The 15,706-nt window shown below is 44.2% G+C and overlaps 1 protein-coding gene across 3 annotated transcripts in view; it reads right to left on the bottom strand.

Moving 5' to 3' along the window:
* Positions 1–12,215, bottom strand: part of LANCL1 (LanC like glutathione S-transferase 1) — a 33,148-nt gene extending 20,933 nt beyond the window's left edge. Inside the window, exons 1-3 of one of the 3 annotated variants that reach the window (XM_053364825.1) lie at positions 12,109–12,215; positions 5,436–5,533; positions 191–308 (exon numbers count right to left, since the gene is read on the bottom strand). In XM_053364825.1, the coding sequence (XP_053220800.1) occupies positions 191–308; positions 5,436–5,533; positions 12,109–12,202 (310 nt within the window). In that variant the 5' untranslated portion in view covers positions 12,203–12,215. The remainder of the gene's footprint in view (positions 1–190; positions 309–5,435; positions 5,534–12,108) is intronic. The other 2 variants (XM_053364816.1, XM_053364833.1) reach the window with 2 other exon arrangements.
* Between the last annotated feature and the right edge of the window lie 3,491 nt (positions 12,216–15,706).

Raw genomic sequence — 15,706 nt, 5'->3', positions numbered from 1 at the left:
GGATGGCACCTAGACATTCTGTTGTGGCGACCGTAACGTAGTTTTATAGTGCCATTTGGCAATTACCTTATAAATCTGAGTTTCTTACCATGCAGGATGTGTCCCTCAGCTGCTCTTTAGCCTAATAGCACATTTTTCTCTGAGTGGCAAATGTATTTCATTCACACGTTTTCAGGTGCCACCATCCTACCTGCCCAGCCGGTGTAGCCAGTGCAGTCCCTGGGGTCGGCAGACTTCAGGCCCCTTTCCATCTGCTGCAGAAGCTCCCTGATCTTATTGTTGAGGTGCTGAGTGAACTCAGGAGTCAGCTGTGAGTGTTAAGAGAAATACTGTTGTTATGCCTCAGCAGACACACTGCGGCTTATCAAGTTGCAGCAAAACAGCATAGCGGGATAAGTGCTTTAAAGCACTCAGCACTTTTAAAAGAAAGCTGGATCTCTTTCAGCAACCTCGAGAAAATAAAGAGCTTATTACTCAGGCAGCAATAATTAGAGAGAGACCGAGAAAAGCCCTACTCACGATCACTCCATACCTAAACTCATTCACTTGGGAGTAAAGCCCCACTGATTTCAATGAAGCTTTTGTCCAAATAACTATGATTAAGAACCCAGACATAAATATTGAAAGCCATATTCTCTCCCCCAACGGTAACCTGGTTATCCATGCCTTTATTACCTTTAGGCTATAGCAATGCTGTGCTATACCCTCAGGGGACCCTCTAGCCTACTCAAATTCTAAACAGTAGATTCTGCTAGTTGACTGCAGTTTGACAAAAAAGTATGGGAATAGTACATTACAATGCTGTTTGACGGTCTGTGCTGACTCGCCACATATCTACTGCAAGTTAAGTTGCTGCGCGGGACATTGTGGGATACACCAGTGTTTGCTGTCGTAAGCATAGTCAAGGGTGCCAGGGGACGTCAGCCAAGCCCTATGCCAAGCCCACTGCATTTCCCTAACTGTATCAGGATATGTGCCTCCCCTGCACACTTTAAATGTTCACTGTAGCAAAAAATGACGTCTCTGTGCTGCTGTGTCTAATGGTTCTGATACTCAGGGTCCTGGAAAGTGATTGCTACACCGCAAAACTTTGAAAGACGAGAACCGCATGTATGGTGGCGTTTACATACTAAGTAAGCAATGGCCAAGGTTCTGTGGCTCCTTCTTTCACTGCTTAGGAACACTGGAATCTCCAACTTCCAGGAAACAGCAATGATGGAGTTTCCACACTGCTGAACTTAACACAGAAAGGAACTCCTGAAAGATTAGTCGCTACGGCCAAACTAGATATGATGGGGCAGTTTGTTCCTTTTTCTTTTTCCACATAAAAAGCTGGGAGTGGGAGGGCTCTACTTTATACTTGTGGAAGAGGATGGCTGATCTTTCTCCCACATGGCTCCCAGTTTGGTTCAGTTCTGGCACTGGAGGCAGGTTGGGGGGGGCGGGGAGCGCTTGAAGTGATGGGAGTTGGAGGAGGCACAGCAGGGGAGAATTCATCTCCACTCACCCACATGTAGTTTTTGAGACAAAGATTCCCCCGTTTTATAAGGTGAAACACAGCCGACCCATCACATTCATATCACATTTTTTTGAACATCTGTACTGTTATTCTGCTTTTAATCATACTTTCTGAAAATGTGCTAAGTAATAATTTCACTTTTGAATAAGGCAAGCATTAATCAAGATATTATTATTATTCTTTTGCTGTGGTTTGTCGAGCTGCAGAAGTTTACTACTCGAACCATAACATTTTGTTTATTCCTTTTCACTTTAACAAAATATAAATAAATTCTGACTTTGCAGAATTTTGCAGAATGACTTGGTAAAACTCCTTAAGAACAATCTGTCCCAATGGAGTGATCCTCTCAGCCCTTCCCCATTGAAGCATCTATGTATCTGTTGCCAAAGGCGAAAGTGAAGTGGTGTCAATTAAATAATACTGATGAGAAATTTGAAGATTGGATGGGTCACTGCTGTAGCTCCTGCCCGCTAGAGACCCGAGCTAACAGTTCCAAAAATCTTTGGCGAGTTCATTCAGTTTAACAGTCCCCACCCCCCACCCCAAGCACTAAACTTACGATGCAACCACTGAGCAGTCTCAGCAAGTCCTGCATAATGCCATCAGTTGGAAGGCGTTACTGACACAGGAGAAAGTATGCACTATGTTTGTGTGTGCGTGTTTGAACAGGACTTTTATTAGGAATCATATGCAGGCAACCTGTAAGGAGCCTCAAATTCAGCTAGTATGGATTTCAAATTAATGGCTGGTCCATGCACAAAAGGCCTAAAAATAAATGCTTGCATTACATTGCATTTGTTTGCAATAATCCTGATAATATCATAATATAGACTACCTCACTGTTGTGACAACAGAATGTCCTAAAAGTTATTATTTTGAGAGATATGATATTAAAAAGGAAGAAGTGGCATTCTGAACAGCAGCCAATGCTGTAAAAACAAATATATTATTCTCTTTACATTCTGATTCATGAGCACCACAGGCACTCAGCACAGCACATTTTTCCCCAAGTGATGTTATAAACATTCACTACCCTGGCCAAAAATCCTATAGCAATTTTCCCCCCTCTATGGGAAATTTGAAGCGGTGATGCAGAGTGTCATGCCCAGGGGCAGTGACGGAACAATTACAATTTCTAGCTTATTGGACAAGTTCTCATGCCACACCCTTCTTTGAAGGTAATTCATTCTTTTCATCTTAGCTTTTCAGCAGTTGTAGTAAAATGGAAACCATGTTCCTAATCTCAAATTCATTAAGGAATAAGCAATATATGTAGGCAGGCCTCTTTATTCTCAAGATTAATGCTTAGTGTGAAGCTAAATGATTAGATGATCTTTCCACTGAAATTGTATGGTGGCTTGTTCTAAAACAAGAATAAAACCGGCTTGGCTTAGATCAGGCTTCCTCTACCTCGGCCAGATGTTTTGAGACTACAGTTCCCAGCATCCCTGACCACTGGTGCTGCTAGCTAGGGGTCATGGGAGTTGTAGGCCAAAAACATTTGGAGGTTGAGGAAGCCTGGCTTAGATAAAGGGGCTTTGAACACTTCACTGGGAAACCAGAACTTTCCCTTTGACTCCTCCTTTTCGTTGTAAGCAAATACGTGCACACATACAGGTTGGCACATGCCGACATCCTGGAGAAGAGTGACTAGTGGGGTGCCACAGGGTTCTGTCTTGGGCCCGGTCTTATTCAACATCTTTATCAACGACTTGGATGATGGACTCAAGGGCATCCTGATCAAATTTGCAGATGACACCAAACTGGGAGGGCTGGCTAACACCCCAGAGGACAGGATTACACTTCAAAACGACCTTGACAGATTAGAGAACTGGGCAAAAACAAACAAGATGAATTTTAACAGGGAGAAATGTAAAGTATTGCACTTGGGCAAAAAAAATGAGAGGCACAAATACAAGATGGGTGACACCTGGCTTGAGACCACTACATGTGAAAAGGATCTAGGAGTCTTGGTTGACCACAAACTTGACATGAGCCAACAGTGTGACGCGGCAGCTAAAAAAGCCAATGCAATTCTGGGCTGCATCAATAGGAGTATAGCATCTAGATCAAGGGAAGTAATAGTGCCACTGTATTCTGCTCTGGTCAGACCTCACCTGGAGTACTGTGTCCAGTTCTGGGCACCACAGTTCAAGAAGGACACTGACAAACTGGAACGTGTCCAGAGGAGGGCAACCAAAATGGTCAAAGGCCTGGAAACGATGCCTTATGAGGAACGGCTAAGGGAGCTGGGCACGTTTAGCCTGGAGAAGAGGAGGTTAAGGGGTGATATGATAGCCATGTTCAAATATATAAAAGGATGTCACATAGAGGAGGGAGAAAGGTTGTTTTCTGCTGCTCCAGAGAAGCGGACACGGAGCAATGGATCCAAACTACAAGAAAGAAGATTCCACCTAAACATTAGGAAGAACTTCCTGACAGTAAGAGCTGTTCGACAGTGGAATTTGCTGCCAAGGAGTGTGGTGGAGTGTCCTTCTTTGGAGGTCTTTAAGCAGAGGCTTGACAACCATATGTCAGGAGTGCTCTGATGGTGTTTCCTGCTTGGCAGGGGGTTGGACTCAATGGCATTTGTGGTCTCTTCCAACTCTCTGATTCTATGATTGTATGACATACTTATGGGGCAGGAGGAATAGTTGAAACCCACCACTCCTAGTCTTTAAAGAGCAATCAAGTCAGTGGCTCCAATCCTCAATGTTGAGACTCAGCAGGTAAGCTAGTTTCTTTTCCCCCAATGCCTTTGTGTCTTTATTAATTTCACCCCTTTAGAACTATTAAAGCACACCATTTCTCTGATCCAGGAGCCAAGGCTAAGATTTAGCTTCATTAGCCAAAGAGGTCTTTTGAGCTTAACTCATGCATCTGACAGAGCCTTTCTTCTTGATGTGCAAAACCTCCTAGCAGCTTGAAAACTCTTGCCTGCCAGTCCCTAAGGGACACACATTTTCCCCTCACTAGTGGATCCGTAATAGAGTGATCAGTACTTTTGAGAGAGGAACCGAATGGTGGTGGTGGACAGGCAGGGCCAGCTCAAGACATGATGGCACCTGAGGAAAACCAGAAAATGGTACCCCTTCCCAACGACAAGGAAGAAGAGGGGAGTGAAAATCTACCCTGGGAACGAGGGTTGGGGGAGACAGGCAGCTCCTCCTATTTGCCAGGAGGCCAGCATGGCGGATGCTCAGGGGGCAGAAGAGCCAGCCTCCCAAGGCGCCAGCCGCAGCACCAGCAGGCATTCCCGGGAGGCTGGATCTGCTGCCCTTGTGGGTCCTGCTGCCTGAGGCAGTCACCTCAACTTGCCTCACGTGTGGACCGGCCCTGTGGACAGGGCAAATGGTTCTGGAAGGTATAGAATCATAGAATCATAGAATCATAGAGTTGGAAGAGACCACAAGGGCCATCGAGTCCAACCCCCTGCCAAGCAGGAAACACCATCAGAGCACTCCTGACATATGGTTGTCAAGCCTCTGCTTAAAGACCTCCAAAGAAGGAGACTCCACCACACTCCTTGGCAGCAAATTCCACTGTCGAACAGGTTTCCATTTCTAGTTAGAAACCAAGCACCTTGTGACTCTATTGATGAAACAAAAAGTGAGGTGGTTAGAAATTACTATCTGAGGGGGCAGTATTCAAAATAAGACAACAAAAGAGGCTTCAGGATTAGATCAGGTCGATTATTACTAATCCTGAATCGAAGTGTTGCAAATAGCTCAGTCGGCACAGCGTTGGGCAAGATCCTCCTGCATTGCAGGGGGCTGGACTAGAGGACCCTTGGGGTCCCTTCCAACTTTACAATTCTATGACCCTCTCAAGCATCACACAAACCACTTCTTCCACCTTGTTTCCCCGCCACAGATTACTGTAAAAAGCGAAGCTTTAAAGCACCACCAAGACTCACCCTCCCCGCAGAGTCAAAGTATCCCGTGGCCAAGGATTTGTCATAGTCTGCGAAGGGATTCGGGAAGGCCCTCTGGGCCATGGTGGCAACCAGCAAACCTGCCAGGAAAGACAGAGAGACACAAAGCCACACACATGTATGCAGAGATCTATGCGCAGGGAGACCGCAGCGGCCGGCCGACGAGCCTTGGCCCCGCTCTGCGCAGCAGCGCTGCCACGGGAAGGGGGGTCCGGAGGCCGCGCTGCCCCTCCCGCCGGGAGCCCGCTCTCACCCTGCCCGCCCGGAGACGGCAGCCCCGCGCCCGAGCGCCTCTCCGGCCCCTTCCTGCGACGCCGACCAATCGCCGCGCCAAAGCTCGCGCGTCTCCGCCGCCCCGTCCCGGCCTCTTAAAAGGCCAGGCGCCGCGAAAAGGAAAGCTGGCAGGAAGGAGCGCAGCAGGCGCGCAGCTGCTCTGTTTCGGGGCTTCGCTGGGGAGGCTGAGGGAAGCTCCTCGGCTCCCGGCTCCCGCCCGCCTCCCCGCCCCTGGCTCGGAAGCCTGAGGCCCCCGCGAAGCCCGCCAGGCTTCACCCGAGCAGAAGAGGCTCAGCCCGCTGCCCTGGGTCAAAGGCCGGGTCTCTAACACTCCTCGTCTTTCCCTAGCAAAGTGATGGCAGAATTGGGGCGGGCGCGAGCGGGGGCTCGACCACTAGATCAGCTGAACATGACCAAGGAAATGACGCCCACAGGGAGATTTTGACTTGAGATATTTCAGAGACTTAAATTCTAACACGGCACTTCACCAGATTATTAAAAATGGGTTGTGTGCTAAAAGGTTTTCTTTTGTAGACAATCCAAGATTTTGTACATAATCAAATATTGTTGTATTCTTGCCATTTAAACTACAGTTAGCAGTTCCAGTGTTTTGTGCTTTTCATTTTTTCTACAAGACACCTTTTTTTTGGGAAATTGAAGTTAGCAAATTTTGGTTCTTTTGGGAGGTGCGAAATAACATGGCCCTGCTTACCAGGGAGTCACAGCCTTATTTCTGAGCTTACATGTGTAGAGGACTATGCAGTTACAGTGGGATAACAAACCCACTCTAGCCCATATAACTGGGGGGGGGCAGCCCCCTCAAATATTTTACTGAGGGGCCCAAAGGGGCCTTGACCCCTAGCAGCTGGCTTGATTTTCCCAGATGGATATCAATCCATTGTGTGTGTCATGTTCTTGTGTGGCACGATCAGGTTCCAAGCAGGCTTAGGAGGATGTGATCCTGCAGCCTATGCCATGCCCCATCCCCTTTAAAGGTTATGCCTGTCAGGTCCTAATCTGCCTGCCAGGCTGCCTTTTTGGCAGGCAAATGGACTTTTGTTGGTGGGGGATATTTCTGCTGGTGTGAGCTTCTGTCTGTTGGGCTTGGGGCTGGGGCTGGTTGCACCATACCCAAGCCCCACTACAAGATCAGAAGCAGCAACATTTTATCTGAGCTGCCTGCTGGCCCAGGAAAGGTCTCCCCCAGAAGAGTGCAGTCTATCTTGTTTCTGTTACCATTCTACCTATAAGCCTGGGTCCGGCTGGGGACGCCCTCAGGAGCAGACCTTGTAGCAAACCCTTTCTGTTGACTGGCTGTGGCTGGAGCTGGCACATGGAGTGGGCTCAGCTTGTGCTTCCAGTATGGAATGAAGAACCTGTGCATGGAAGCAGGTGAATGAAGAAACTTCATAACGGCCCCTACCAGTCCAGCGCCACCCATCCTGCCACACCTGGCTCAGTATAATTTGTGCGTGTCTGTATGGAAAGAGAGAAAGAGAGCGCTGCAGAGTACCTGCAGTCTCTTATTCTCATAGCTTGTGAAATGCCATCCTGGGCTGAGCTCAGTGTTATGGGCTGTTTACTGTATTTGAATGGATTTATGCAGCAAGTAAAATTCCTGCTGGTGATTTTTTTCTCAAACCATGACAGTTTTACAGAAAACTAAAATAAAACCTGGCAACCAATCCAAAATTATGGCTTTTACACACAGTTTTCTGACAAGTGACCAGGAGGTAAAAAACCCAAACCCCTAAAACTGGCCCACCCCTGGTTGACTGGCAGGCCCTGTGGGCTACCTGAGGATTGCTCAGAAAATAATTCAACTGGAATTTTTTCCATCTCAGGCCCGAAGGTTGAAGTAGTATTTAGCTTATATTGTTTCCTCAGCACACATCAGAGATCTATCAGATCTGAGGAATAGCATGCTAAGTGGAAGGAGAGCTCTTCCTTTGGCCTGGTCTGAAGCTGTATATAAAACTGAAGAAAACAGGCTGTAGGATTGTTGTTTTCTAAGAATCACTCCTTCAGTACACACAAGGAACTCAGGTAAATAAAGGCTGCCCTATTCTTTTCTCCTTCAGGGAATATTCTACTTGCAATGGATAAATCCCATTGCCTGTATGTGTTCAGCAGTGTTTTCTCTCAGAGAAACGGGAAGGAGGGAATGGTTTCATGTGTAGATTGGTGTGACACTGTGTACATTGGAGCCTTGTGCAGTCTGACGTGTTGGCTATTGGTGTTCCATGAGCTGTAGAATTGAAGAGAATGTCTGAAAATTGCTTTGGTGATGAGGATCATTGTTTCTGTGCCCTGTGCAGCTATGTGGCACATTTTCAAGATCTCTGCTCAGGTAAACCACCCCATATACACTTACCTCGTGCATATATTCACAGTTTCTTACTATATTACATAGTTTCCCTTCACCACTTCTCTGGAGCAAATTTCACAAAAGCTCAATTATTCTGGCAGAAATAAAAGAAGATGACTGAACCAGTTTAGGAGCACATAACTGTGGACTCTCCTTCACTGGAGGTTAGAGGTTGGCTGGCCATCTGCCATTGATGCTTTAGTTGAGATTCCTGCATTGCAGGGGGATGGACTAGATGACCCTCAGGGTCTCTTCTTGCTCTTCAGTTCTATGATTCTATATTATTAACTAGCATCACTTTATTTTGAGCGCTGCTATTTGGATCACCCTGGTTTAGAACCTCAACTGCTCTGGCTGAGGTTAAAAATGTCCTGGGCATTTGCTCTTCTGCAGTTGTTGAGCTCGGATCACTATACTTCAGCTCTGCTGCTGATTTATACAAATAACCTTCCATGTCATGTACTTGGATTAAAGCTGGATGTGCATTATTGGTATTTTCAAAGAGATTGCGTACGTACTTCCTGGAGCGGATCCAGTGTAGCTGCCTGAAATTGGGACAGCTGCCAGAACCTCGGTGTCAAGATAAGACTGCTGTGCTAGCTGTTAAGGGGCACTCAGAATGATGTCTGTCAGAGGGTTCTCAGTCATGTGTGAGGTGGTAGAATCATAGAACCATAGAACTGTAGAGTTGGAAGGAACTCCAAAGGTCATCTAGTCCAACCCCCTGCAATGCGGGAATCTGAACTAGATCATACATGACAGATGGCCATCCAACCTCCGCTAAAGGAGAGTCCACATTTATGGCACCAAGAACTGGACACAGTATTCCAGATGTGATCTGATGAAAGCAGAATAAATCAACTGATTCTGGATTGTATCCGACTAAGTTCTACTCAGAGTAAACCCATTGAAATAAATGCACCTAAGTTAGTCCAATACAGTGGTACCTCTGGTTACGAACTTAATTCATTCCAGAGGTCCGTTCTCAACTCGAAACCGTTCTTAACCTGAGGCTCGCTTTCGCTAATGGGGCCTCCCACTGCGCATGCACCTCCGGCACGCGACTTCCGCTCGCATCTCGAGGCAAAGTTTGCAACCAGGAGCATCTACTTCCGGGTTAGTGGAGCTCATAACCCGAAACGTGTGTAAGGAGGACGGTTCGTAACCAGAGGTATTACTGTAGCTAAATTAGGGGAAAGACTGTAGCATCTGCTTTGCATGTTGGAAGGTATCGAGTTTGATCCCTAGTGTTTCCAGGTGGGGCTGGGAAAAGACTCCTGCCTGAAACCCTAGACAGCCACTACCAGTTTGAGTAGAATCATAGAATCAAAGAATGGTAGAGTTGGAAGGGACCCTGAGGGTCATCTAGTCCAACCCCCTCTAATGCAGGAATCTCAACACCCGGTCCCCCCATCCAATCTGAAACCATGCTTAGCTTTGCAAATGTGCTAGTAGTGGATAACAGTGAGCTAGATGGACCATTGCTCTGGCTTGGTATAAGGCAGGTGCCAATGTTCCTAATTTCAATGACTCAGCTCCAAGTATGAGTAACTTGGAATGCAACCCTCTGTTTCAAGTGGTAGTGTATTCAGCACTGAAGCTCTTCTGAATTGTCTTGGTTTTGAAGCATTAGATATGGGGAAAATTGTGCCGCCTCAAGCCATTTATGCCCTACATGTCTCTTTTTTCACTCATTCCCTTTTTTATCTAATATTTCAACTCAGCTGAGTGTGATATCCAGGTATTAAGAGACAGCTGGCTCCTAGCAGTACCCAGACATTGTTGTTCTGTAAGCTGCAACCAGAATTACAAGTGACTTTCCACACTCTTCAAGTATAGTACTTTTTCACAATGCCTTGTTCTGTTGCACTTGTGGGTATAACATGGCTATATGGATGGGAAAGATAAAATTCTTTGAGCGCACTATTTCCCATCCCATTTTTAAAAATCAGTCATTTTAAGAAAAGAAGAACCAATGATGTCATTATTTAACAACAATGAGTAAATATTTGCCTTTAAAGTGCCAAACACTTTAAAATGTTAGAAAGACTTTTAGGGGCAAACAAGCAATGCTGCAACAATGGTAGTGACCAGAAGGTCAGGGTTTTGTTTCTTGAAAACAATATATTTTAAAAAAATAATTATTACTTCTACACAGTATAAAAAAATAATTATTACTTCTACACAGTATTTCACAAACGTGTTTGTTTAAAAATCCCATCTAGCATTAATTGCTAGAAAACAAGAATACAGAAATAAAACGACACTCACTGGAAAGGTCAAAGTGCAGGTGTGGCAAAGTGATGATAGTGGTAGGGGGTGGAGATGGCACAAAAACAGTGGGAGGAGGTGGGAGAAGAAAACAAACAGGCATTTGGGATAGAACCCAGGGAGGTGCATAATTCAGGAAACACCTATAAGAGAGCTAAAAGAGTGCAAAGAAGGAGGTTTGGGTAGTTCTGGGTGAAAAAGCCCAATGGCACACCAGCAAAATAGAATCAGATTACTAACAGAGCTAAAGCCTGTGGTGAGAGGGATCCCTAAATCTTTCAGAGATTAGGAATCTTCTAGGCAGACTTGGAAGTAAGAAAGTGCTCTGGGGCTTTGAGGGCTCCCCTAAAAAGAACATTTGACACTTGACAATACATCACAGCACGCTTCAAAAACACACCTGGTTTAAAAGACCAAAGAGTAGAGCTAGGGCATTTTATATCTGCTGGTTTTGTGCCACAATGCTGTTCTTTCACAACAGATGACAAGAACACAAGGAAAGCACAGGTGGTCAACAATTTGATGATGGCACCATATAGCTGCCCAGTAAATGGCGAGTGAACAAGGTGCAACAATTCCACACTAAATGTGTAATGTGGAAGCACCCCCCCACTCTCACACACAAAGGGAGGGAGGGAGCTGTAATATATTTATCTTTTGTGAGTCACAGTACTGACTGCACCTATGCAGTTCCAAAATTCAATACTTTCTCCAACTGCTTGGGCCCATTGTGGCTAAGGCAGAATTTTCCCCCCTATCCATTGCAAAATATGTGCATGCAAGTGATGTGGCACGTGTTGCATTTAGTTGCCATGGATTGTCCTTGAATCAAATGAAGATCTCATTTAAAACCAGGTGAACTGATATCACATCATGACATGACTAACTAAAATCCATTGATTTAAGTAGAAATCAATGCCAAGTATGACATAGTTGGATATAACCCTTTCTTCATCTTTACCAGATCTTAAACGGATCAGCTGTCTTCACATGGTACAAGGGATTTATCCTCACATAAAAAGGTAAAGGTACCCCTGCCCGTACGGGCCAGTTGTGACCCGTTGCGCGCTCATCTCGCTCAAGAGGCCGGGAGCCGGTGCTGTCCGAAGACACTTCCGGGTCATGTGGCCAGCGTGACGAAGCTGCAACTGGCAAGCCAGCACCAGTGCCGCACACGGAAACGCCGTTTACCTTCCCGCTATAAAGCGCTACCTATTTATCTACTTGCACTTAAGGGTGCTTTTGAACTGCTAGGTGGGCGGGAGCTGGGACCGAACGACGGGAGCTCACCCTGCCGCGGAGATTCGAACCGCCGACTTTACGATCTGCAAGTCCTAGGCACTGAGGTTTTACCCACAGCGCCACCCGCGTCCCATCCTATCCTCACATACCCCAATGTAAATCCACACCCCTCCCCTTTTTTCCAAGTCTTTCTTATTTGCCTCTCAAGTATACCAAACTGGTGAAAATGCTACTTCAAATCTTCTTTCTCTCCAACCCACTCACCATATGTGCACAGCACAATATATATGGTGATCTCATAATTTTTCCCTGGACTAATTCATCCACAATCAAAATGAACCCATCTTGGTTCTCACCCTTAACCAGTAGGGATTAACGCTCCACACCTTAAAATAGATGCTGAAAGAGCAAGAGAAAAATCCATCCTTATGCTGTGGGTACAAGGGTGGTTAAACTACATTGAGGGACAGCCACTGTAATTCACAGTATGTTGTCACTTACCTATTTCTTGGTGTTGATGCAGCAGTAGCCAGTTGAAAAAGATCTTGGCAAAGGAGCCATTGACCACACCTAGCCAGCATGACCCAACTGCCATGGAATGCTGGCCAATTTGCTCTTTGCTTGTCAGCCTTTTCATGCAGATAGTTTCTGTTCTGTTACACCTGCCCAACTGAGCCTACAAATCATAATTCTCCTTTAAAACCTCAGTTGCTATATTTTTCCAATATTTATATTTTTCCAATTGACACGAGAGAAGATAAGAACATAAGAAGAGCCTGATTAGTCAAGAGCCTGATTATGTGGCCAACCAGTTGCCTATGGGAAGCCTGAAAGCTGATGAAGATACATATTTTTTAGTTTGTTATTAATTTCATTGTTTTTTAAATTTGGGGAAAGTTTATTATATCTATATAATATCTAAACACTGCAAACAATAGACCAAAGTGAAAAAACACAACACAGCAAAAATAAAAGCAGAAGAACACCAGTGAACCATTTAAAATAGAAAGTTCAGAACAGATAAAGTCAAATATTGTGCGGATATGATAGCAAAATACTAATAAACAAAAGTGGATTACTATTTTACAGTCTGAAAAGTAGCTCCAGAAGAGTTATTGACAAACTAAAAATGAGTCATAAGTATTATTTTTGGCGTCCAGCTACTTTACAATGATGTGTAATTTCCTAAGCAATCGAGAACATCTATTATTTCCTATACAGTAAAAAGACCAACACAGCTTTCAAACTGTTTTATCTTAAAAAGACAACAATCACAATTTAAAATGATGCCAATGTTTGTGATTAATGCTATTAGCAAACAGAGTTGTCAAGGATGCAACAACTTCCCAATAGCCTCTGGATAAAATATATGGTGCAGGTGAGAAAGGACAATGCCTTCCTACTTACCTTTGCTACAAACAAGTAAACTCACAAGGAAGTTTCAAAATCGAGAGCTAAGTCCAGCGCATGACCTACCCTCCTACATTCCTCAGATGAAAATAGATACATTATATTCTACATTAGTATCACTGTTAGTTGACTGCTATTTATTGATTTGGGGTTTCCTTTCCCCCTCAGGCTTCCCTAAATGCAATACATAAGCTCAATGATTTCTGTGCTTAAAATACAGCAGTTTCACATGTTTCCTCTAATAATTTTTGTACTTGACCAGCAGGAAATGCTGCAGCCGTGGTATCGTATGATTGTCTCCGCAAGGTGGTGTTTGGTGAATGTTGTTCAGACCTAAGGTGCCTCAGGATTGGCTCCTCAGCCTAATGCTCAGCAAAATGTGCATTTCCTTTCAGTCAGTACATTTCCCCAGGGCTGGCCCACCCATGAGGTGACTGCCTCAGGCAGCAGAATCCACAGGGGCGGCAGATCCGGCCTTCAAGGAACGTTTCACCTGCTGCTGCCTCCGCTGCCGTGGTGTCGGCAACAGCTGCCGCATCGCCTTGGAGGCTGGATCTGCCGCCACCTCAGCGGCCACCACCATGCTGCCTCTGCAGCAGCCTCTTGGTGAATAGGAGGCGCTGCTGGTCTCTTTCCACTCTTGCTCCCAGTGGAGATCTTTTTTTTTAATAGATATTTTTTATTCATTTTACAATACAAAATTTATAAATACATCACTAATATTTTCACAAATACATTCTTTTTGGACTTCCTTCAGCTCATCTGCGAATCCTCCGTTTTACTTCTTTCTTCCACGTTTCTTAATTTAGTATTGCCTTTTATTAAAACAAACCTTCTCCCCCCTATTCCCTTTTTTACAATATTTATGATGTTGTTTTCTCACAGAACCTCTTGTAAACCCACAAACGTTGTTTGTTCATCACATATACTTTTCAAATAATCTTCAAATTTACTCCAGTCCTCGGTGAACCTGTGATCTCGTAGGTTTTGGATCCTTCCTGTTAATTTATCAAGTTCTGCATAGTCCGTTAATTTCATTTTCCATTCTTCCATCAATGGTAATTCTTCCTGTTTCCATTTTTGGGCCAGTAATATCCTTGCCGCTGTTACTCCGTATAGAAACAATTTGCAATCCTTTCTATTTATTTCATTTCCTACCATTCCTAACAAAAATGCCTCTGGTTTTTTAACAAATGTATATTTCAACATTTTTTTCAATTCATCATATATCATTTCCCAGAAGGCTCTTACCTTTTTACACTCCCACCACATATGGTAAAATGTTCCTTCTTTCTCTTTACATTTCCAACATTTATTACATACTTTATACATTTTTGCTAACTTTACTGGAGTGATATACCATCTATATACCATTTTCATAACATTTTCTTTTAACGCAGTACAGGCCGTAAATTTTATCCTTTCGTTCCATAGTTTAGTCCACTCACATAATTGTATGTTATATCCAAAATCTCTGGCCCAATGAATCATAACCGATTTAATCTCTTCATCTTTAGTATGCCATTCTAGCAGCAGTTTATACATTTTAGACAAAATTTTAAATTCATTATTCAATATCTCCTTTTGAAACTTTGATTCTTTTTCCAAAAAAACCTTTCTGTTTTACCTCTTTTTTAAACATTTCATTAACCTGATAATAATGCAGTCATTAACATGTTCTTTAACTTCATCATATGGTTTCATTTTCCATTTTCCTCTTTCTTTAATAATCAAATTCCCATATGTTATCCACCTCCCCCTCATATTGATTTTCTTCACACTCATCACCTCCAGCGGAGACAACCAATGCGGTATTTTAGTTCCAATAGGTTTTTATACCTATCCCAAACTTCTAAAAAAGATCTTCGAAATATGTGGTTTTCAAAACCTTTATGAACTTTTTTCTTATCATACCATAAATAAGCGTGCCAACTGAATCTGTTATCAAATCCCTCCAAATCCAACAGTTCTGTATTTTCTAATTTCAACTCCCCGTGGAGATCTTCATTCCTCCCTTATTCCTGATATAGATATTCTCTCGCCCCTTCTTTCCTGGCCAAGGGTGGTGGTGCCATTGTATGGTTCTTCTCAGGTGCCGAAATGCATTGGGCCAGCCCTGAATTAATACATGTGCCCCCCCCCATGGTACCAGGGCAAGTCCTTGCTTGCTACCTCTGCTGTGAGGGGTATTTCTCAAAGATGGGTAGGTTTTAAACTCCTTGAGAAGCCATTTAAACTCTATGCTATTTTCCTGCAAAGGCAAGGGAGTCTCAAATATATATATATATGCACTTCTTCATGCCAGGATCCAAGTCAGACCATTAATCTACTTCCATATAGGCAGATTTTTGAAGTCCTGACAATGGAGGGCGCTGTAGCTCCATGCCTTTAAAAGACCTAGCAAATGTTTCGAAGAAGGATATGATAGTCACATGAATACAATGAATACATCTTCACACACAAGGTTGCTTCACGTACTGCTCCTCAGAGAGAGGACAAAGATAAATTTCTCAGGCTAAAAATCGGAGCAGCCATTTGGCTGAGTTAGTAGATTTGTTACATTTCCCCCCTGAGAATGTTTTACTGGCCGATGAAAATTCACCTCCTTTCTTGGCAAACAGCAGTGTAATGGAATGTATGCAGCAGGAATTTGCTGTCCAATTTAAACAATTGTCCATGCCCCGAGGCA

The sequence above is a fragment of the Podarcis raffonei genome, chromosome 1 (assembly GCF_027172205.1).
Source record: "Podarcis raffonei isolate rPodRaf1 chromosome 1, rPodRaf1.pri, whole genome shotgun sequence".
Taxonomy (NCBI): Eukaryota; Metazoa; Chordata; class Lepidosauria; order Squamata; family Lacertidae; genus Podarcis; species Podarcis raffonei.
Note: the sequence above shows the minus strand (reverse complement) of the source record. Positions and strands in the feature narration are given on the sequence as shown.